General features: G+C 37.3%; 1 protein-coding gene across 1 annotated transcript in view; it reads left to right on the plus strand.

Annotated features, from left to right (window-relative positions):
• Positions 1–18,462, plus strand: part of INO80C (INO80 complex subunit C) — a 29,963-nt gene extending 11,501 nt beyond the window's left edge. The window contains exons 2-5 of the mRNA XM_079300271.1: positions 8,534–8,644; positions 11,543–11,654; positions 13,360–13,427; positions 17,771–18,462. Of these exons, the coding sequence (XP_079156397.1) occupies positions 8,534–8,644; positions 11,543–11,654; positions 13,360–13,427; positions 17,771–17,902 (423 nt within the window). The 3' untranslated portion in view covers positions 17,903–18,462. The remainder of the gene's footprint in view (positions 1–8,533; positions 8,645–11,542; positions 11,655–13,359; positions 13,428–17,770) is intronic.
• Positions 18,463–19,943: the final 1,481 nt, after the last annotated feature.

The raw sequence follows: 19,943 nt of genomic DNA on the forward strand, positions 1-19,943 counted from the left end.
TGTTATCTAAGCTCACTTTTACCCTTGATGAAAGTATGACCCAACAGGTGCTTTTGGATTTTAAATATACTGAAACTTTTAGCTCTTGGGCCACTTCAGCAATGCCATTCAGCTTATGTATATTAATTTGTTCAAGTTACAATTTTCCTAATAAAGAAAACTGTCAAACTTTATAAACAAGGAGTAATCCCAATCCACCAAATGAAATCTAAAAGTGAAAGATCCCTTGCAATTATTTAAGTCGAAGGGAGCTTTGTGGCAAATGCAAATTAAGCCAGGCTTTTCTGGGATACTGTGAAGCTATTCACAGTTGTGTCCCAATTACATTTTATTTCAGGCTTTTCCCCATAGGAAATAGTAATTTTTTTCCCCTTTAAATATCTGTAAAATATAAAACTTTGCCTATCATAGTACTTAAAAGTCTTTAAATGGGAAAGCATGTTTGGCATTTGAAATCTCTTAAGAATAAATTCAAGCTTTTTACTGAGGCTTGTTCATCTTTTTCTGTGTTTGACCATTTAATAATTTTGAAGAGAAGAAAATTAACTAGAGTTTTTTCTTTTTTTTTTTCTTGTTTTTTTTTCTTTTTTTTGTTTTTGTTTTTTTAAGTGAGCAGTACCATTATGAAAGGAGATCTTGTGCCATGAAATTGCTATGTCTTTTCCCCCCAGGTTTTAAGAAATGCTTGAGAGGTAGGGAATGCAATTAAAATCTTATTCTCCCTTTGGTTGCATTTTTAATTTGAATTCTAACCCTCACACATCATAATAGAGCTTTGCATTAGGGTGTTTTATACCTCTATCAAAGTGACTAAAGTAATTAGTATTTTATACATTTTGGTAAGTATTTTGTCACTGGACCCACCAGTGCAGGTGAATGATAATGGTTTGAAGCTCAGGCACTGACAGGACCCTAAATGAGAATGTCGCCTTTTAATCAAGAACACTTGGAGTCTGTGGTATTGAAATGCCCTACAGAGAGCATAGAAAAGCCATCCATCACTTTGTGACAGTCCAATCTTTTAGTGCATGAGTAAAATTTTATTCAGCCTTTCTGAGGCAGTTGGAATGTGAGATGTTTAACTCGACTCAGAACAGCAGAAGTTCGAAAGCATGTCGAGATTGCTATCTGGGCAGCTTATGTGTCTTTGTGTATTATCTTTATTTATTTAAATTGCAATTCAAACATTTTCCATGTCCTGCTTCAAACACCTTCCCCCGTACTCTTATATACCCAATAGCAGAGATTATATCTAAATTTTTGTCATATGTTTGGAGTCAATTTGCACAGTTGATTAACTCTTGATGCTGAGTGGAAATGCTCAGCAAGTGAGAGGGAAAGGCAAGTTTTGTAAGTCTTGTACAGGTAAGTAGCTTGACACATAACTCAAATCCTCTGGGAAATGGTTAGAAGTGCATTTAGTGACAGATGTACTTGGAATTGTAAACTATTATTATAGTCATCCAACAATCTAATTTCAAGCTTTGTGCTGTTATGCTTGTTTTTAACAGCCCTCTTTCAGCTTGCTTTATAAGTGAAAACAGCAGTAGCATCTGAGGACAATGTGGTAATTTAAGCAAAAATATTTTTGTTGTCAGGCCTTTGGGATATTTACTTGTGATGTCAGTGGAAGCAGAAAGCTATACCAGGACCCTTGTCTTTTAAGATGAGTTGACAGTGATGAAACCCACTGGCTTAAATGGATTTACTCCCAATTTAAACTGTATACATAAATGACTTGCCAACCCTAGTAGCTGCTTGAAATCAAGGACAATGATCTGCACGGTACTTAATAGCTGGATACTGCTCAGGATTTTGGGTTTTTAAAGTAAATTCAATTTTTCAGTGCCCCAGGGAACAAAATTTGCTGTGAATATGCAAGATTAGCATGTGGGTTTTTTATTTTATTTTTTTTCCTTCTTGGCATTTGAACATTTTCAAGCTGAAGTATTTTTTGTCCTATGGCAAAATAAGGTAGGACCTTCTGTGAAGGGAGGACATTCCTAAAATACTACCATGTACCTGAATGCTGAGAGAGAAAAGGCTGGGGAAATTGTACTGGGCTGCATTTTAGAGAGTGGAAAGGAAGAGGGAAAAAGTTTTTCCTGCTGAATCCAAGAACCAGTAAAATGCAGCCAAGTAAGAAGATATGTTTATGCATCTTACTGAAAAAGTCTTTTCAGCAAACACTTCTGTCACAGACATGGATAGAATTAATATTTTTCTAGACACTATTTCTTCAGTCCTGCATTGTTACTGAGTCTTCATTAAGTTTGATTTCAGAAATGTACCATGATTATAATGTTGGCAACGAAGAAGTTTTTAACCATCATTTTAACTTGAGCTTAAACACATCTAATTCTGACACCTTTCTCAGTGAATTATTCCCAGCAATGTAAAGAGCTGCATTTTTGTCTGCCAGAGGGTACATATTCAAGTTTTAATGGCCCCTGTCATGTCATCATGCAAAGTTAAATGATTTAAATATTCAGGATGTGCAAGAGCCTGGGCCAGCCTTGTTACAGTGAGAGCTAATATATTAATCAAACAGCTTAATATATGTTCCAGTATGAGCAGTATTAGCTAGCACTCTGTTAAATAGCTGACATTCAGGATCTACTCCCAATTTTAAAAAGTCTGCTCATATCATCACTGCTGTCATCTAGTGACATTTGTGCTCTGTTTGCACATGGCATTCTCACTCACTGTAATTGTCTGCTAGTGAAAATACAGGTATTATCCATTGATTTTATAAATCACCATTTTCTTCCCTGGCTGCATGCCACAGCTGTCATGATATCACAGAACTTGCACATAACTAAAAACCAAATAAGTTGCTACAAGTTGGATATTGCTACTTTAGAAGTAACCTACTACAGGAATAATTAGACACAGACCATTATTGAAGCTGAATTAAAGCAAAATTGTAGTAGTATTGTGATTATGAAAATGAGCTACTAAAAGAAAGTAAAAGTAATTTAAACTATTTATTGAATTTCACATAGAAAGGTTGAAGATAAGTGGGTTCTTCAGTAAACTAGGTGCTTGGGTTAGACCCCTCTAATTACTCATTTTTCAATACTGACATGTAACCCTCATTTCAGAAGTACTGAATGCAGAAACAAAACCAAATCTAAATCCAACATGTGCAATCACCTTCATCTACAATTCCTGTACTCAATATATTGTCAAAACTAACAAATGAATGATTTGTACAGAGAGAAACAGTATTTCCAGTTTGTTTTTGCATTCTTAAATTTGAAACTCCCTTTCCAGTTCTCATAGAATTTATTTATGCATTTAAGTTTTGATTTACCAACACACTGTTCAGTTACTGCCTGGTTTTAGCATGTAAAACTGTTAACACTTAGTGAAACTAGGCACTGATGGTCATAGTATACCTTCAGTGATGTGCAAATCCAGGTTTTTTCTAAGCTGTGAGATGCGTGGTATGCAGTGACAGGATGCCAGAAATGCACCTATTTACATCTTTTACTTTATGTTTCATATTTTCAAGGGTTCTTTTATACATAGTAAAATCCTATTAATCTAAAATGATAAAAAAATGTTATAGAATATAATCAGAAAGTAAACAGGTAAAAAATTTTACTTCAGTGTATATCAGCTATATACTGATATATGTATTCTGATATATACTGATGTTGCACAGTTTTAATCCTTGCTGGGGGAATTAAAAAGAAAAAAAAAAAAAAAAAGAAATTATGAGTGAAAAAACCACTTTCATAATAAGCTAATTTCACCTGGTATTTAGTGCAATTGCAGACACACATCCAAACCCCACAATGCTGATTCCACCTAGAAATAGCCAAAACAAAGAAATCAGCTTCCATGGTCTACAAGTATTGCTTGTCCTCTCTAAATAAAACCAGACAGATGGCGCAGTCTTTGGAAATCATGTGAAAACATCTGCGGTAGGGAATTTGGAACAAAATATATACAAAAAATTAATAGATCTACCAAAACCAAATACTGAAAGTAGTATGTGAATAGGCAGCCTCCCAGTCTGTTTTCTCCCAGTACAGACAGTGTATACACCAGGGTCCAAACTAGGCTCATTCCTGGGGTTTGGCTCTACTCAAAAGAAACCAGTGTGAAGGTTGTAAAGCTTAGGTCAGGTCTCTTCCTCAGACTTGGCTGCTCCTAAAACAAACTTATTAGGACTCCCAAGTGTTTGTTGCAGGTTTTCAGTCTCAAATATTTGCTACCAAGTCCTTTGCCATCTTCCTCCCTTGGGCCACTGTCACCCAGTCCTTGGACGTAACAGGGAAGGCAGTGTTCCACCCAGCAGGGATGCTCTGAATACTTGATAGATGGTCTTGTGAAAAGAACTGCAAAATAGAAGCTCATCCCCTCACTATTTCTCTCGTCTTTCCCAGGAGGGATAGAGGTTGCCAACTTGCCATACTGTGGTTGTAGTTAAAATTCAGCTGAAGTACATAAACACAACTTTACAGACGAAATAAAATTGCACAAGTGCTCCTGTAAGATATATTTAACCTGCTGCCTATGACTTCCAATACATGCCATTCCAGTCAAGGTTGCTCAGTGCCTTGGGGGTACTGGGAGGAGGAGAAGAACAGAGAGGGGTAACATGAGAAGTGGCAACATGGACTTCAGTGGGGCTTGATAGCCCCAGAAAGAGGTGCTGGGAGAATGAGTTACTGATGGCTTAGCTGCAGTCTTTACTGCAGTGTTTTTGTCCTTGTTTGAGGTAAAACTAGCATAAGCATGTTCAGCTGTACTGACGTCACATCTTTGTTTTTTCCCATGGAGGTGTACCCTGTAAATGTAAAGCCACTCCAAAATCTTTGTTGCTATAATCTTCAACAGAATATGGAGAAAAACATGCTGCTTAGTGACTAATGTAGCACAAATTCCCTGTAGCCCTAGTTACATAAACTACCATTTAAAAGACACAATTTAGTTATAAAGTGCATGTTAAAAGCTGCTCTCTCCTTGAAGTATATGTTGAATTCGCCATAAAGATTGTTTACAAGATCAGTTAAAAAGAAACTTTAAAGAAGTTTTTGAGCGTTTCAGCCCATGGTTGCACCTTCTTTTTAGCCTCACAGCAAAGCATTTGGGATTATCCCAGGAGTCTGAGAGAGCGGCTCAGTAGGGAAAATGTGCTGGGGATGGGCTGTGGATTGGGCAGGAAGGGGAAGCTGCCCCACACGTGACTGGGGGTTACAGCACACATTGAGCAGAGCATGTTCCCTGGTGACAGACACTTCCTCACTGTGCTCACGACACCACCATCACTTCACAAGACTACAAAGGGCATTTGAATTCTTCCTGTTTGTTTGTCCCAACACATGACAGTGAAGAATGAACTGTCTTCCAATCTAAACGACCAAGAAAACAAGCACATTTGTGAGAGATTTGTTCAACTGATGTTAAAAGTTAAAGATTACCTTTACTGTGAAGTAATTGTTCACTGAGGAATCTCTTTTCAGGCTGTAAATAATGGTTTGTATTATCACTGTATTATTCACTTTCAGGAAACATGTGTTTTTAGAACAAAGTTAGATCAATATCCCCTGTCTTTAAAAAACTTTCAGAAAACAAACCTGAAAAATTATATGATGTTTCTTATGCTTTAAATTCTGACATTTAAAACATAGGCCAGAAAGATTTGTAGATTCTGGAGGCACTATCAGTTTGTGGCTATAAAGCTGCTGAGTATATCAGCTGAGACTTCTGCAGGCTGCACAGGAAGAGCTTTTCAAAGCTCTGCACTGCAGAGTTCATGCCTCTGTGCAATAGCACATTATTTGGGAAGCAGTGCTTCTGCTCAGCTCTTTAATGTTTTTCCAGAAAGAAAAGCACATTAGCTGAGTGTTTCCCTGCCATGGTCCCATTGCTAAAAACCAGAGTTTTCATACAAGCAGTACTGAATGAGGGAACTGGCATGCTCTACAGTACATCTTTATCTCAGTTCCCACCATTTTACTGGAATCTTAATACTCAGTCTTATTTGCTTCCCAGTCTGTCACAGAGCTCTGAAATCATGGTATCAGCTGCATGCCTCAGTGGTATGAACTGCTTTACAACCCTGCACCCTTTTGACAGGAATCCACTGCTCTCAAACTGTCTGTGACAGATCCAGAGGCTACTGCTGGCATTATGTCTCACTGGCACTGCAGGATGGCTTGGGTGATCCCATGAACCTGATGCCTTGATGGGCAACCATCCCTAAAAACAGCAGTTGCTGCTCTAGATCCTGCTGCCACCATGCAAGGGATACTGGTACCAACAAAATCAACATGTCTTGTAATGAGAATTAGCCCAAGTCTTAGCAGCTCTAATACCTGAAATCCCTTTGGAGTTGGTATGGAAAAGAAATTACACGTAGTATTTACATTCAGGAATTGTCCTACCAGGAACAATTCGTTACTTTCCCTCCCACTGCACCAGCAAGATCAACACTGAATCCACACAGAAGAAAAACCACTGAAGGCAGTGAGGGTGTGAAAGTATATCCAGCTGCAGAAATTACAGACTGTATGTATGAGGAAATTTCTTCCCCTTTACTATTTAACTATTTTTATTAGCTGAATCTCAAAGTACTAGTAACTGTTTTGAGATACTGCTGAAATACTACTCAAAGCCTGTTTCATAGAAACCAGATACTTAGGAGAAGATCACTGAAGGGGCAAAAGTGATAAAGTAATTATCTGTAGAACTGGATTTAAAACCGACCAGATGGTACCAAAGAAAAGGCAAGAATGCTTTGAAGAATAAATCTGAGTGCTGATTCTTCCACTTAAGAGAATTTACACTGATAATGAGCAGTATCAGAGATAATGAATTCATGAAAAATAATCTTGTATCTCAGGCCTTGTCTTTCTCAAAGCTGCTAATATTTGCTGCTGAAATCTGAAGTGCTGGAAGCATGCATGTACAAGAATATACTTTGAAACCTAGGAACCCAGTGTATAAAGCCACTTTACTCAGGATTGATGAAGATATCTTCTCTGCTCACTGCCACATAATGTACATGTTTCTAAACATCCATCTGCATTTGTTCTGTTTCTCTGACAGTCACTGCCTTTTAATGTTTTCTGTCCTCAATGGAAGAATCAAGTTTAAGCTACAGGCTTTAATGTTGCTTCTGCTAATGTTATTACTGCCTTATCCTCTGTAATATGAACTTACAGAGGACTGTGTTGCTTTGAAAACAGATTATTTCTATTCATATTTAAATTTTAGTAAGGCACTAGAAACACTGCTTTTTTTACTTTATGCTTCAAATATTAAAGACCTCTCTTTGCTATGTTGAAAACAGTTACTGAAAAATGACTGAAGTATTTCCCCTAAGAAGAGTTCAACTTGCCTAGTCTCTAATCTTGTAATTACTTTTGCATGTATTAAGAGTAAAAACACTTCCCTTGAAGTCACATGGAGAAGGATATGCTAAATCATGACCTTTTTTCATATAGTCCAGTTTGTGGAGGTACTCCAATAAGCTACAAATAATAACAGTCCCTTTTTTAATACTTAGATGAGTATTGGAGCAACACAAAAGGTTTTTACAGGAAAACACTTTTTTTCCCCCAAGCATTATCTCTCTAAACATAACATAAGAGAACATTTTAACCATCCGCTCAGTAAATACTGACTTAGCTTTTAGTCAAGCTGTTACTCCAAGTCAAAAAAAAAAAAAATCAAGGTATGAATTCCTATTGACTAAACTATCAAACCCAGTGGCAAAATTTGCACTTACTTTGGGGTAGATGAAGGTTTCTAGAAAAGAAACATTTATGTATGTAGCATGGGCTAGTTCTGGTAATCTGGAGACTTATAGGTCACTGATAAGTTTAAAAAAAACCCCATAAACTCAGCTGTGCAGAATTATCAGAAGATTTCTTAATTGACACACAACTTTTTTTGATTTTCAGTCACACACCTCTTTTCTGACTGCTCTTCCTGCTAAATAAATAAACAAACCATAAAGAAAACCTAGAAAATACTAACTAGCACCCATGTAGATTTTGTGAAGCTTGCATATAAAAATATTATATTAAAATACTTTTTTCTCAGTCTTCACTCAAGCACCGCTGGCGCCAAGGGTGAAGAATAAAATGATCAATTAAATTTTCTGTAGAAAGTTGATGAAAGGCCTTTTTATAAATGGTATATATTCCTGTTAATACTTTCTATAGAGTATTCTAAAACAGATCCAATGTACATTTCTGCTGGTTTTGGTTGCACATGCTGTCTTGCACTTTATAAAGTGAGATGAGGTGGTTTTCATTAATACTGCAATAAAGCCTATGCGGTTTTTACTCAGAGGGCCACTCTATTCCCCTCCTTCTTTTTGTGTGTCAGTTGTAAATTGATTGAAAAATACTCTGTTTCATGCTTCCCCGCTCTTGGCATGCAACCTCTTTAAAGATTCAAAAGAGAAAGGAAAGCTAAAAAGGCAACAGGTAGGTAATAGAGCAGATGGCTCCATCTCCAGTTAAACCTGCTCAGGGTAACAAGCAGTAAGATTGTATTTTTTCTGCAGAGTGCAGGTGGAGAGGCTGTGAGTGAAAATAAATTTCTGAACACAGACTCCAACACAGGATCAGTGGAAACCACTGCCAAGCCGTTACCATTTAAAGACCCAAACTTCATCGTAAGTATATTATTTTAACAATTCAAAATTTCAAGCTTTTCCCATGAAAGACTAACTGGAGTTCTAATTTACCATGTTCCTAGTGTAAATATTAAGAAAATAAGCTTCATAGCCAAATAAAAGGTTGACAGTTTTTAAGAAATTCACCTCAATCCATGTCACGCTACAGTCTAAATTGCAAACTGTATTATAGAATGAAAATGGCACTAGTCTAGAGGCAGAACTGTTATATTAAGTTCTGAAACAGAGTGGGAAAACCTGTTAGGTGCAGGTAAGTGTGGAAGTTTTATGATGTGGTATCTCACAAACTACCACAGCTAGAGAGGAAAAATTAATACTACAAATGTAGGAATCACATGTTCCCATTCCTAGCCAAGGCAGGCTGCAAAGCAGTTAAGCTAGAAATTAGCCAGAGTCATTAGCAAATGGCATTTTGCTCCTCTTCTGGTCCCTGAAACTCTTAACAGATTTGTGGTGTCTTCTTCCAACCATTGCTAGATTTAGAAGCAGAATGTGCTGTGCTCCCTAGAAGTTTGGCCTGCCAGCATTCAGAGTCATGTAAACACTGACAGCTGATGAAATGCAGGCTCCTTACACTCTGAGGGTTAAACTAGGAGAGAAGGTGAAGAAGATTAAGTTAGTAATGCTGGGTTTGTTTTTGATATCTTTTTATCTTGCTGTGCCAAGGCCAACTCATTGGCACACTGTACAAATGCTTTCTAGACAAGCAAACCTCTCAGACTGCTGGTCCTAAGCCAGTACTTAAAAAGAAGGATTTTATCCCAGATTTCACTCTGTATGAACAAGATACGATATCCCCCAGCACATAACGAGTAATCGGGCAACGCACGGCTCACTAAGCACAGGTTTGGCAGGGGGTGTGAAATTAATCTCTGACATGTGAGTTGCTCTGCATCTGCTTCACAGACAACTTCAGTCATGAGAGGGGCATGCAAACAGCCATATACTTTGCTCACTAATCCTTCAGCAAGCACCAGCATCTTTGAGAGATGGGGCTTATTGCAAAAGCTCCTTTTGTGCCCAGAGGCATCCCATGTAGTTTTCACATAGGATTTAAATATCCATGAGGCCTTGAGCTGATCCTTAGTTCTTAGACGGATGTCACCATTTCCAAAGAGGCAATACGAATTTCTGCATGCTTGAAATAATAATGAATTTGGTCTTTGGCAACCACTGCAGAAATAATAGGCAGTTATAATAAAAACCATGAAATTGCACCCTCCAATAGTGTAACTAATTTGAGAAGAAATGCATTGAGTGTTAATCAGCATTTCATTGGTATGACCTGGTAGTAACAATTTGGATGGATTTTTGCATCTTTCCTAATATGCCTTAAAAGGAAGAAAATAAATCAAATATTGTCTATCCCTTATATATATGCCCAGTTCTGAACCATTAGCTCACTGCAAAGGATACATTTGAGAGAAGAAAAGGAGGAAGAATTGACCTTTTGCTAAACTTTCTGATTGGAATTTACGTTCTTTGGCAATAGTAAAGGGGAAAAAGACTTTCTGACACTTGGGTAGAGCAATAGCTGCTGTAGAGCAGTAGCTCCACTTGCCTAGCTTCAGCTTTCTCTGAACTTTGCTTGATTCATTTGTGCTTGGCAGTCATTGCCTTTTCATTGTAGGTGTGCGAGGTGATGCTTAGCCCCATTTTTAGGAGGCATAAGTACATATAAAAACAGAGGTTGGTTTTGGGAATACTGAACAAAAAATCATTATGCAGTGATTTGGGGGAAAATTAATGCATTGAATTTGAATTAGTAGCGTAAAAGTGCATGTAATTTAATCTCATGCTGCAGCAGTCTCTATTACACAATCATCTTTAGATGACTAAGATGTTACCCTAAGAGCAAATATTTGCTTCTGTTTTAAATCAGATATCCACTAGTATATCATCAGCTCATGAGCATCTTTTCTGAATATATCTTATGTCTACAAAAAAAAAAGCTTTTTCATTGGATCCTTCCTTCTGTCATCCTCATCAATTTAACTGGTTAATTTACAAACATTCAAAGCAGAAATGTGTTTACAGAACTTCACTGAGTTTCAATGAGACTCATGGGGCAAGTTCTAATTATTAATAGAAATAGCAACTTCTCAATTGTAAGAACATTTTCTTTTTCTGAAGTTAAGATGTAAATCTGTGTCCTTTGATCATTTAGAAGGAGTACAGTATGTTGTGCAGCTTCTGTCTCTGGAGGGACATAAATAAATTACTCTGTAGCAATCACATTTGATAACTGCAAGTGCCATTATAGTACCTGTGGCAAGCCTTCCATTAGTGTTCCTTTCAAAATGCAAAATTGTCTTGGCAGCCAACATTCTATTTATTATTCTCTTTCTATTATTCTGTCTCCTAGACTTTGAAAGAAAAATAAAATTTCCAGAAAGTTTATCATAGTATTCATTACATTTTGCAAAATCAGTTGTGTTTTCTGCAGTTACAGATAATTTGTGAAAGAGCTGCACCTGCAATGTGGCATTAAAAAAAGAGGGAAAATTTAACTGTATAATCACAATTTTAGAAACAACTTCCTAGTAATAAGTTCTAATACGTTAGGAAGTACATACAGAATCCTGTAATCTCAGGCTAAGCCTAACCACATTGATTTTCTATTTCCATGTAAAAAGCAGATTTTAATTTCCTTCAGTTAATCGGAAACATAGAAGCTTTGACACAGTCCAAAAAGCTTTGTTTTTGCTTGCAGCCAAGATTAAAGTGTCCAGTATAGTAGCCTGCTGATGAAATAAGTGATAATAACAAATGGTTCATGACAAGATGAGACATATCAGAAGGACTATGAACTAGAAGTGTCATACTCTGAAATAGTATTCCTTTTTTTTTCTCTAAACAACATATTTTTAATTCTAGCACTCCGGCATTGGTGGAGCAGCAGCTGGCAAGAAGAACAGAACATGGAAGAACCTAAAACAAATTCTTGCTTCTGAAAGGGCATTGCCATGGCAACTAAATGATCCTAGCTGTAAGCTGCTTAGACGCTTTGCATGTATTTATAAATAATAGAATCCACACAAATAACTTTCTTTAAAACTAACCTAAATTATTTCATCAGTGCATGCAGTATCCTGCTTGAACAGAGTCCAGTAGTGCATTTAAGATTACTCCAATCACACTTGTCAGCCCTCAGTGGAAAGTAGGGGGAAGCAAACAATTTGGAGTATCATGGCAAAGTTCAAATATATTTGTGGGGAGAGTTTAATAAGGAAAAAGTATTTATCCAAACCAAGTCAGAAACCCTTATTCCCATAAGGTTTTTGTCACCCTTTCACTGGTTAGGCGCCTTCTCCTCTGTGTACAGTCAGAGGTCTTTTGTTGGGTGGCTGCTGCTTGATTAGCTATATTTGAGCACTTTTCAAATAGTTTCTGCTAAGCCACATACCTGCAGTAGCTTAGACCTCAGCCCAAGCTCTCTATCCAGCTCCTTATCCTAGATTCTTAGGAGATTTAAATCCTACATCCTCTCTTTAGAGCAGCACAGCTGAAACTACACTATTAGCAGTGCTGATTAGCAGTCCTAGCTGGTTACATCCACAGAAGCAGAGTTACAGCAGTGGTCTTAATCTAGATAGTCTTCAAGTCTGCTTGTAAAGTCGGGTACTATTGAATGTAGCTGCCGGCAGAATACAATCCTTAGATTTTATTTAAGCAAGTGGAGGCATTTCAAAACTGAGCATATGTATATACTTTTTGTCAGACTTTGTGCTGTATCCAAAAATAGCTTGCCATTTTTTGAAGTGTTTTAGACACAACTGTTACAGAAAAATGCAGACTACTGTGTGTTCCTGGCCATTGTAACTGACAATCTGCTGATGTTGCTATTTCTACTAATCTCTGTTTGCAACCAGAAATTTACAGGATTTTTTGTAGGAAGGAGGAAAAAGAGATTCAGTTTCATATTTAAAGCCAGCTGTCTGTGGCATTAGGATCTTTTGAATTATTAGATGATGAGTTAGAAATTTGATATGGATGGAGTGTTTGAATTGAACATAGCATCTGAATGAGTTGCAAGGGAGATCAGGAAAGAGGAAAGAAATTAGTCAGTTACAAGATATTTTTGTAAACATCCAAAATTGATGATTTAACTACTCAGGCATACCAACTGTATGCTAAAAAATGTTTATGAATGATAATTGCTATTTAAAAGCACCAAAGAACAGCAATTTTCAACCCTCAGCTCAGTTTAAACTTTCAGACAATTTTCTAGGTCATTGAGTGGGCTTAAAGTGGTACATGCTTAAAGATTTAACTGATTTAAGAGATTACTTTGCTTTTCTGGATTATAGTATTTCAGAGCTGCAATCTTGAGCAATGTTTCATGGTCTTAACCTACAGTACGCATTTGATAATGGCTATTCTTTGCACGTGACTGACTGCAAGGGAATTCATTAAGACTTGGAAGAAATGGACACATTTCAAATGGCTCTGGCATCTTCCTTTTGGGGAGAGCAGTTCTGCTTGCTGAACTCTTAATAGGTGAGCAGGATCAGGCTGTGATTTACAGTGCTAACAGGCTAAATGTTTTCAGAGGTGATTCTGCTTCATATTTCTTTGCCTAAGTGTTGCTAGTTAATAGAGACCTCAGAGAGTAGGTTTATGTTATAGAATATATATATATATATGCATATATATATATATAAAAGATACTGAGTTTATGTCTTTCTCTCTAGATTTTAATATTGACGCTCCTCCTTCTTTTAAACCTGCTAAGAAATATTCAGACATCTCAGGACTTCCAGTAAGTATTTTTTCCCCTTAAAACTGGCACCTCATTTTCCACTATGAAATAGTGCTGGTGCCTTGTCTTATAAAAGATGTATATGCTGAGGTTCCTGTTCAGAACTTGGGCTTAGTAATTATTCAGTGATTTAGGACCAAACCCTAAATACTTGTCAATACATCACAAAATCTTTAGGTTGTCAATAGATATCAAGACAGACTAAATACCTTGTCCTGCCAATTAACTCCTATGATACCTCTTTCTCACCTGTAGAATCTACATTGGTGCCTATAATTTCTAATTCCGAAGGTAGCTGCAGGGAAAGTTGGTAGTCCACAGTCTCCATGACTGTTAACTTTGCCAAGGTATACCCACACTGACTGAAATTTTCTATGTTGTTTGCCTGATGTGGATTTATTTCATTGTATCTTGTAGAGGAAGTTCTAAAAAGATGGCCCAGCAATCTCAACAATGAGAATAGGCAAAATTTTATTGTTTGGCCTCTTTTCCAAAAGGTTAAAAAGAAAACACAGGCAACCCTTGTTATCATTGCTTTCAAACTTTTCCTCAAACAAATCAGCCTGAAACAGATACTTGGCATAGACTGTTGAGAGTTTCAAATACTCCTATTCTTCAGAGGTGGAAGTTGGAGTTTGGCAGATGTATAGCTTGTGTGTCACAGATGGGCTCTTTTATGTGTTTTTGTTAAAGAAAGAGGAAAAAGGGGGGGAAAAAAGCAACAAACCACATTTGACTAAGATACAGTTTGCACATGCTCCAGAAATTCTTGGTAGTTACAATTTGGTGCTTGAATTCCCCAGAGATTCTGTTGCCACAAAACAGGAACAAAGTCATTGAATTCTGCCCAATAAAAATTTTGTATCTCCTGTTGAGACTCTTCCTATATTACATGAATAATTTTACTTAGAACAGGTAGCAGAAACAGCCTGTCTTTTCACTTTTCACCTTCAGATGCCAGTGATTTATTTTATAGAAGCCTGTGCATTCCTTACAATTGAAGTTGAATGGGAATGTTGTCGTTTGGAGTAAAAAAAATGCTAAGTAATGGTTGTACTAAGTAGCTACAATAATGAAAACTTTGTAATGTCAAAGAACCTTGCACAGAATTTCTGTGTCACTTCTTGTTTAATCTGTTTCTCACCCATAGGGCACTAGCCCACCTTCAAAGGCTTGATATCACCTCCTGCAGATGTCCCTAAATGTACAGATTTGTTATGCTGATGCAGGTTAGCACACCAACTTGCGTTCTGTGCACTGAATTAGGCAAAGAGTCCTCATTAGGACAGAAAATGGGTGAGCACTTAACTAAGGGCTGCCTTATAGTGGATATTTAGTGTAAGGCATCAAAGAATAGCTATAGCACCAAATGTAATCTTCACATCCTAGCATTTGATCTTGATTTGGTAGCATATGTTTTATTAGACTATTTTTTAAGCAACACATTTAAATAAGGCACCTAGGAGTTGGCATGTGTCCAGCCTGTGCCTCTGAGTGTGGTTTAGAAAGGGAGTGAGTTGCTCACATAAAGACTGGTAGCCCTTGCTGTTCAAGAGGTAGTGGAAAAGCAACATCTCCCTCACAGATGAACTGGCAGACAGCAAATGGAAGAGACTGCTCACAAACCCAGGGGAGATAATTCCCTTCAGCCAGGTAGACTCCTGCCCCATCTCCAAGGAACCAGATCATGCTTTCCAGCACTTTGATGTATTTCAAAACTAATCAATCGTTGCACCTATAGTGAGCTGATGATGCAGGGTATAGATGGGAGTGGAGACAACATTCCTACCAGTTAAGGGTCAGTTAAACCTTAGGAAATCTCAGTTCCTCAGCTTTTCTTTACCAGCACCTCTTCCATCAGTGATTTTGTACTATAACTATTCTAGTTTAGTATAGATACTCTCTATACAAATCGACCTAGTACTGCTTTTGTTTTCTTTTCTTCTCTTTCCATTTTTTTTTCTTAATTTTCCATCCTCTAATTGCATTGTGAGTCAAGTTTCCTATTTTACCTGGCCTGCAGGGTTCCTCCAGACTACGATAAAATTACCACATTTTAAAAATCCCTTTTTTTATTAAAATAGCTGAGACAGTGCGTCCTTTAAATTGCTAGGCTAGAAATATTTCATAAGAAGCACTAAACACACTTTCAAGATCATTTCCTAGTAGGAAGATATGTGGGACAATAGAATACTGTAGAAATGTAGTATTAGAAAAATGTCCCTGTATGTTCTGTGTAAAATATAAAAGCATTTGTGTAAGAATATGTTTTCTGTGGGAATATTGGATTTCCCATGGGGGGAAAAAACTCCTTAGCATTATCCATTTAGGGAAGAATTAAATTGTCTACTAGGTACAAAAAGAGAAGTGTATTAAAACATTCTCAATCAGCATACTTGCTCTTATACTAGATGCCACAATTAAATTCTACTGATCCCCTTCTCTTTCTGCATGTAGCACAAATGGAATTAAATTTACCAATGGTCTCAGCAGAGTAGCCAATTTATGTTTGTAAGGCAGCCTAGAATTCTAAAGCTATTATCTACTGTATTGACACTGCAAAATAAATCTATTATTTCCAAACTTGCAAGATGAGTATTTAGATATTTTTAACCTGCAAAACAGAGTAATTTATTGTAAAGCAGATTAAAAAAAACCCACCCAAACCTCCAAATATTTATACCTCTTCTCCTTTTCTGAAAATGGATCAGCCCTGTTACTATAGAAACAGATTGAGATACCTAGTTTATTGTATTTTAAGAGCATGTCTCCATGGCCTTTGACTTAGTTTTTAAACACAACAGAGTTTTTTCTTTGTAAATTATCTTAATTTAATATCCTAATTTGAATTATTGGTGGAGTATTGGTAAAGTTTGTTTTCAGGCTGAAGCCATGGCACGAATGGCTGGTTGCCATATATTAGTGTCTGCAAACAGAACAGCCCAACACACAATACCAGAACAGTGAAGAGATGCCATAATATTTTTAACCTAGATTGGTACACAATACAAATTGCAGATATTGCTTGGTTACTCTATTACAGAAGCATGCACATTTGAAAAACAGTCTAATTACTTCACTTTTTCTTACATGAGGCCAGATGTAAAGAGTGAAATAAATGTAAATTTACACCTGCTGTAACCATGAAGTTACCAGCAGGGATAAATTTACTCTTAATGTTCCAACTTTGCCATTTGTTTGAAACTTAATTAATGGCTTGAACTGTTAGCTGACTATGTTTGATTAACCTGACTGCATTTCTTTGAAAAGAACCCCAAGCTACAAATAACACTAAATTTTCTAAGTCATATTAGACCAAATGATTGGCTGAATTATTACCATGGTCAGCAGGTGCTTTCCAAGATAAAAATGTAGAGATCTCCACTATAAAACTGCATGGCATGGAAGACTAGTCCAGCTTTTCCTGCCCTTTCCTGTTTTTAGTAGCAATGTCCTGAGGGATCTCAGCTGGCTGTGCCTTGCAGCCTGTCACCATCTCGTGCTAAAGAAAGGCACAGAGGACACTTCCAGGCACTGGGTAATCCAGTGTTGAAGAGGCAGGGGTTGTCCTGGAGGCTGAGTGTGAGAGGCAATGCCCTGCTGCCTGCCTTCTCCCAGTGCAGCCTCCTGGCCTACCCCTGAGCTCAGCTGAGCTCCAGGTTTCTGTAGCAACAAGGAAGGGGAGAGGATGGAAGGAAACTGGCACCACTCCCAGGCACCCAGGGTCCAAATATAGCAGAGGATACAAGCGTAGCCCAGGGTGAGCTGGCCAGACTGCTCTCCTGAAAGCAGGCATCTGGAGCAAACCACAATGCTGGGTTCAAATCTCTTATCAGTTCAGCCACAGAACCATAAGCTGAGACTCCCTAGCTTTAACAACCACTTTAAAGTAAATTAAAAGCTAAGTTGTATGCAGCAAGAGAAAGGCAGTCCAAAGCTATCAGAGCACCCATAATTCAGCCTCTTTGTGGGTAATTTATTGGCAGCAGCCTGACTCTTTGGAGAGCTGCCTTGAGAGAAACTGCACAAGGCACAGAGTTGCTAGGGTGAGTTTAGAGAGTTGAGGAATTTCTTTTGCGCTGTTTTATAGGAAACTTACTTCAGCCCTCTGTTATGTTTAATGCATTTCTAATCTGATTTTATAGGGGTCTATTAACTTCTCATAAGTTCTCACATGAGGAAAAAAGAAAAAAAGACAGATTTGTGGCCACATGGTAGAACAGCAGTGCTGTTACTGTCAAGAGAAACTCACTGTTTTGTGGTCTTGGAATTAAGATACTTCTTTTACTATTATGGTTAGAAATTGTATTTGAATCATATCTCTACCATTGTTTATTTTTCAGGCAAATTACACAGATCCACAGAGCAAGCTAAGATTTAGTACTATAGAAGAATTTGCCTATATTCGGATGCTCCCTTCAGATGTGGTTACAGGATACCTGGCTCTAAGGAAAGCAACAAGTATTGTTTCCTGAACAGACTAAATATTCTTGTATATTGCTTGTGAACAGTGCTCATTTGGAGTATCATTTGGAAACTGACTTTAAAACTATCTGTGGATTTTTACATCTGGAAGTAGTTGATGATACATGCATTTGAAGAACATATGGATTTAATTTTCATAAATGCTGATATTTGTTTGTTCACCAGTTTGTTAGCAATTTGGTTTGCTGAACAGAATAACTTAGACCTTAAGGATATGTATCTGTTCTATAATGTCTCATTTATATTAATTTCTGTAAAGACAAGATTTCATCTCCACCCTGTATATTTTATATACTACCTTGGTTCAGAAGAAACTGTCATTTGAATTGAAGAAAAGGTAACAAGATACCCAAATATCTAAACCTGCCTTACCAGATGTGCTTTCCACTTGGCTATGAGTCTGTCCCATCTGCAAAATGAAGCTAAAATACCCACCAAGTGTTGCTGTTTTGATGACTTTTCAGGATTCTGTGGCACTGTGGAAATGAGGACACAAATGTTTGTATTGAATTAACGACCAGCATAAATAAAGTTGGACGTGCTTGTAAAATACACTGCTTGTTACATGTTTATCAGGGAACACGTGTAACAGGACCCAATTAAATGACCTTGTAACTCCTAATCATGACACTTTGCAGTTTTGAGTGCTTCATTTCACAACCTGACATTCTTCTATCTTTCCTAGTGATTACAGTATTTGTACTAATTAGTATGAAGGAAGTATTAATTTCCCAGTCTTTTAAAAAAGATGGTAAGAAGCAGAAGTTCCACTCTCCTTTGGCATTCTGACACACAGACAGCCTTCAGCAAGACAAGACCTTCTGCCTTAGAACACTGAACTTCACACCATGGACGCCAAAAAAATACTTGAGAGTAGTGAAACATTGTCATACTTTAGAAGAAGGAGTCTGGAAGAGAGTTCAGACTGTTGCTAGGGGGATGGCTGACAGGTACATGCCAACACATCAGGATAAGAATGACTATTCAGTGTCTAAGCTGTGTTTTGAAGGCTTATTTCTATAGAATGATAATAATTAAGATTTTTTTTTTTCTGATTGCAAGAATAAGTATCCAGATTATTATTAATGCTAGTTTAATTTCAACTGCAAAGCAGGAAAAGCAATAATGGGATGCACTGTTGGTGGGACTCAGTCCTCAGTTTTTATGATCTAATATTGCTAAAAACAAATTCTAAAAGTCTTTGATATGTTTACTTACTGATCCTTCAAAGCCCTATATATCTGATAATGCTATAACTATCACAGTACAAAGAATAATAAGACAGGATATCTCTCTGCATGCCAGCAAGCATCCAAGCTGCATTCTCTGTGCATTGAGTTTTATAATGGATATTTTTAACTTACATTACATACTGAACATGTGTTTATAAGATAAGCTTCACACTGATATGAAAAGGAAACACATAGAACTGCTGTAAGATAATTTTTGTTTTAAATAAACAGACAGCAGCTCAGAAAATCGATTTCACAAGCTTGTTCTCTCCCACAAATATTTTTAACATTCTTTGGGAATGATTGTGTAGGAGCCCAGGCTCCTCCACTGTCAGAAGTGTTCCATGCACTCCTGTACTCTATATTAAGATGTTGCTTCTCAGCTAATTTCTCCCATGCAGTGTGTATGCATTCTGTTTTCAAAATCTAAGTGTCTCGCTGAGTAAATCAGCATCAAAAAAGCAAATACATCTTAAATTTGGCAAAAACATTAGTGACTCTTTTCTCAATGCTCGGTGTCCTTATAACGGCTACAAGATTCCCTTTTCTTCCTTTCCATGTTTCTTCCCTTGCTGGCCTTTTGTTCCTAGTCAGTAGGTCCTCCTTTTTACTCATTGAGTTGTGCAGTGGTCAAGCAAAGAGTGATGAATCAGCCACCAGCACCATTCAGCATTTCATCAATCAACAACAGTTTACTATGTGGAACAATGAAACCAGGTTTCATTTAGCAGGAAGCTGAGGATGGAACAAGTCTAGTGGTCAACATGTACATTGGTATTCAGTCCTGCTGGGTTCCTTT

The sequence above is a fragment of the Erithacus rubecula genome, assembly GCF_903797595.1.
Source record: "Erithacus rubecula genome assembly, chromosome: 3".
NCBI lineage: Eukaryota > Metazoa > Chordata > Aves > Passeriformes > Muscicapidae > Erithacus > Erithacus rubecula.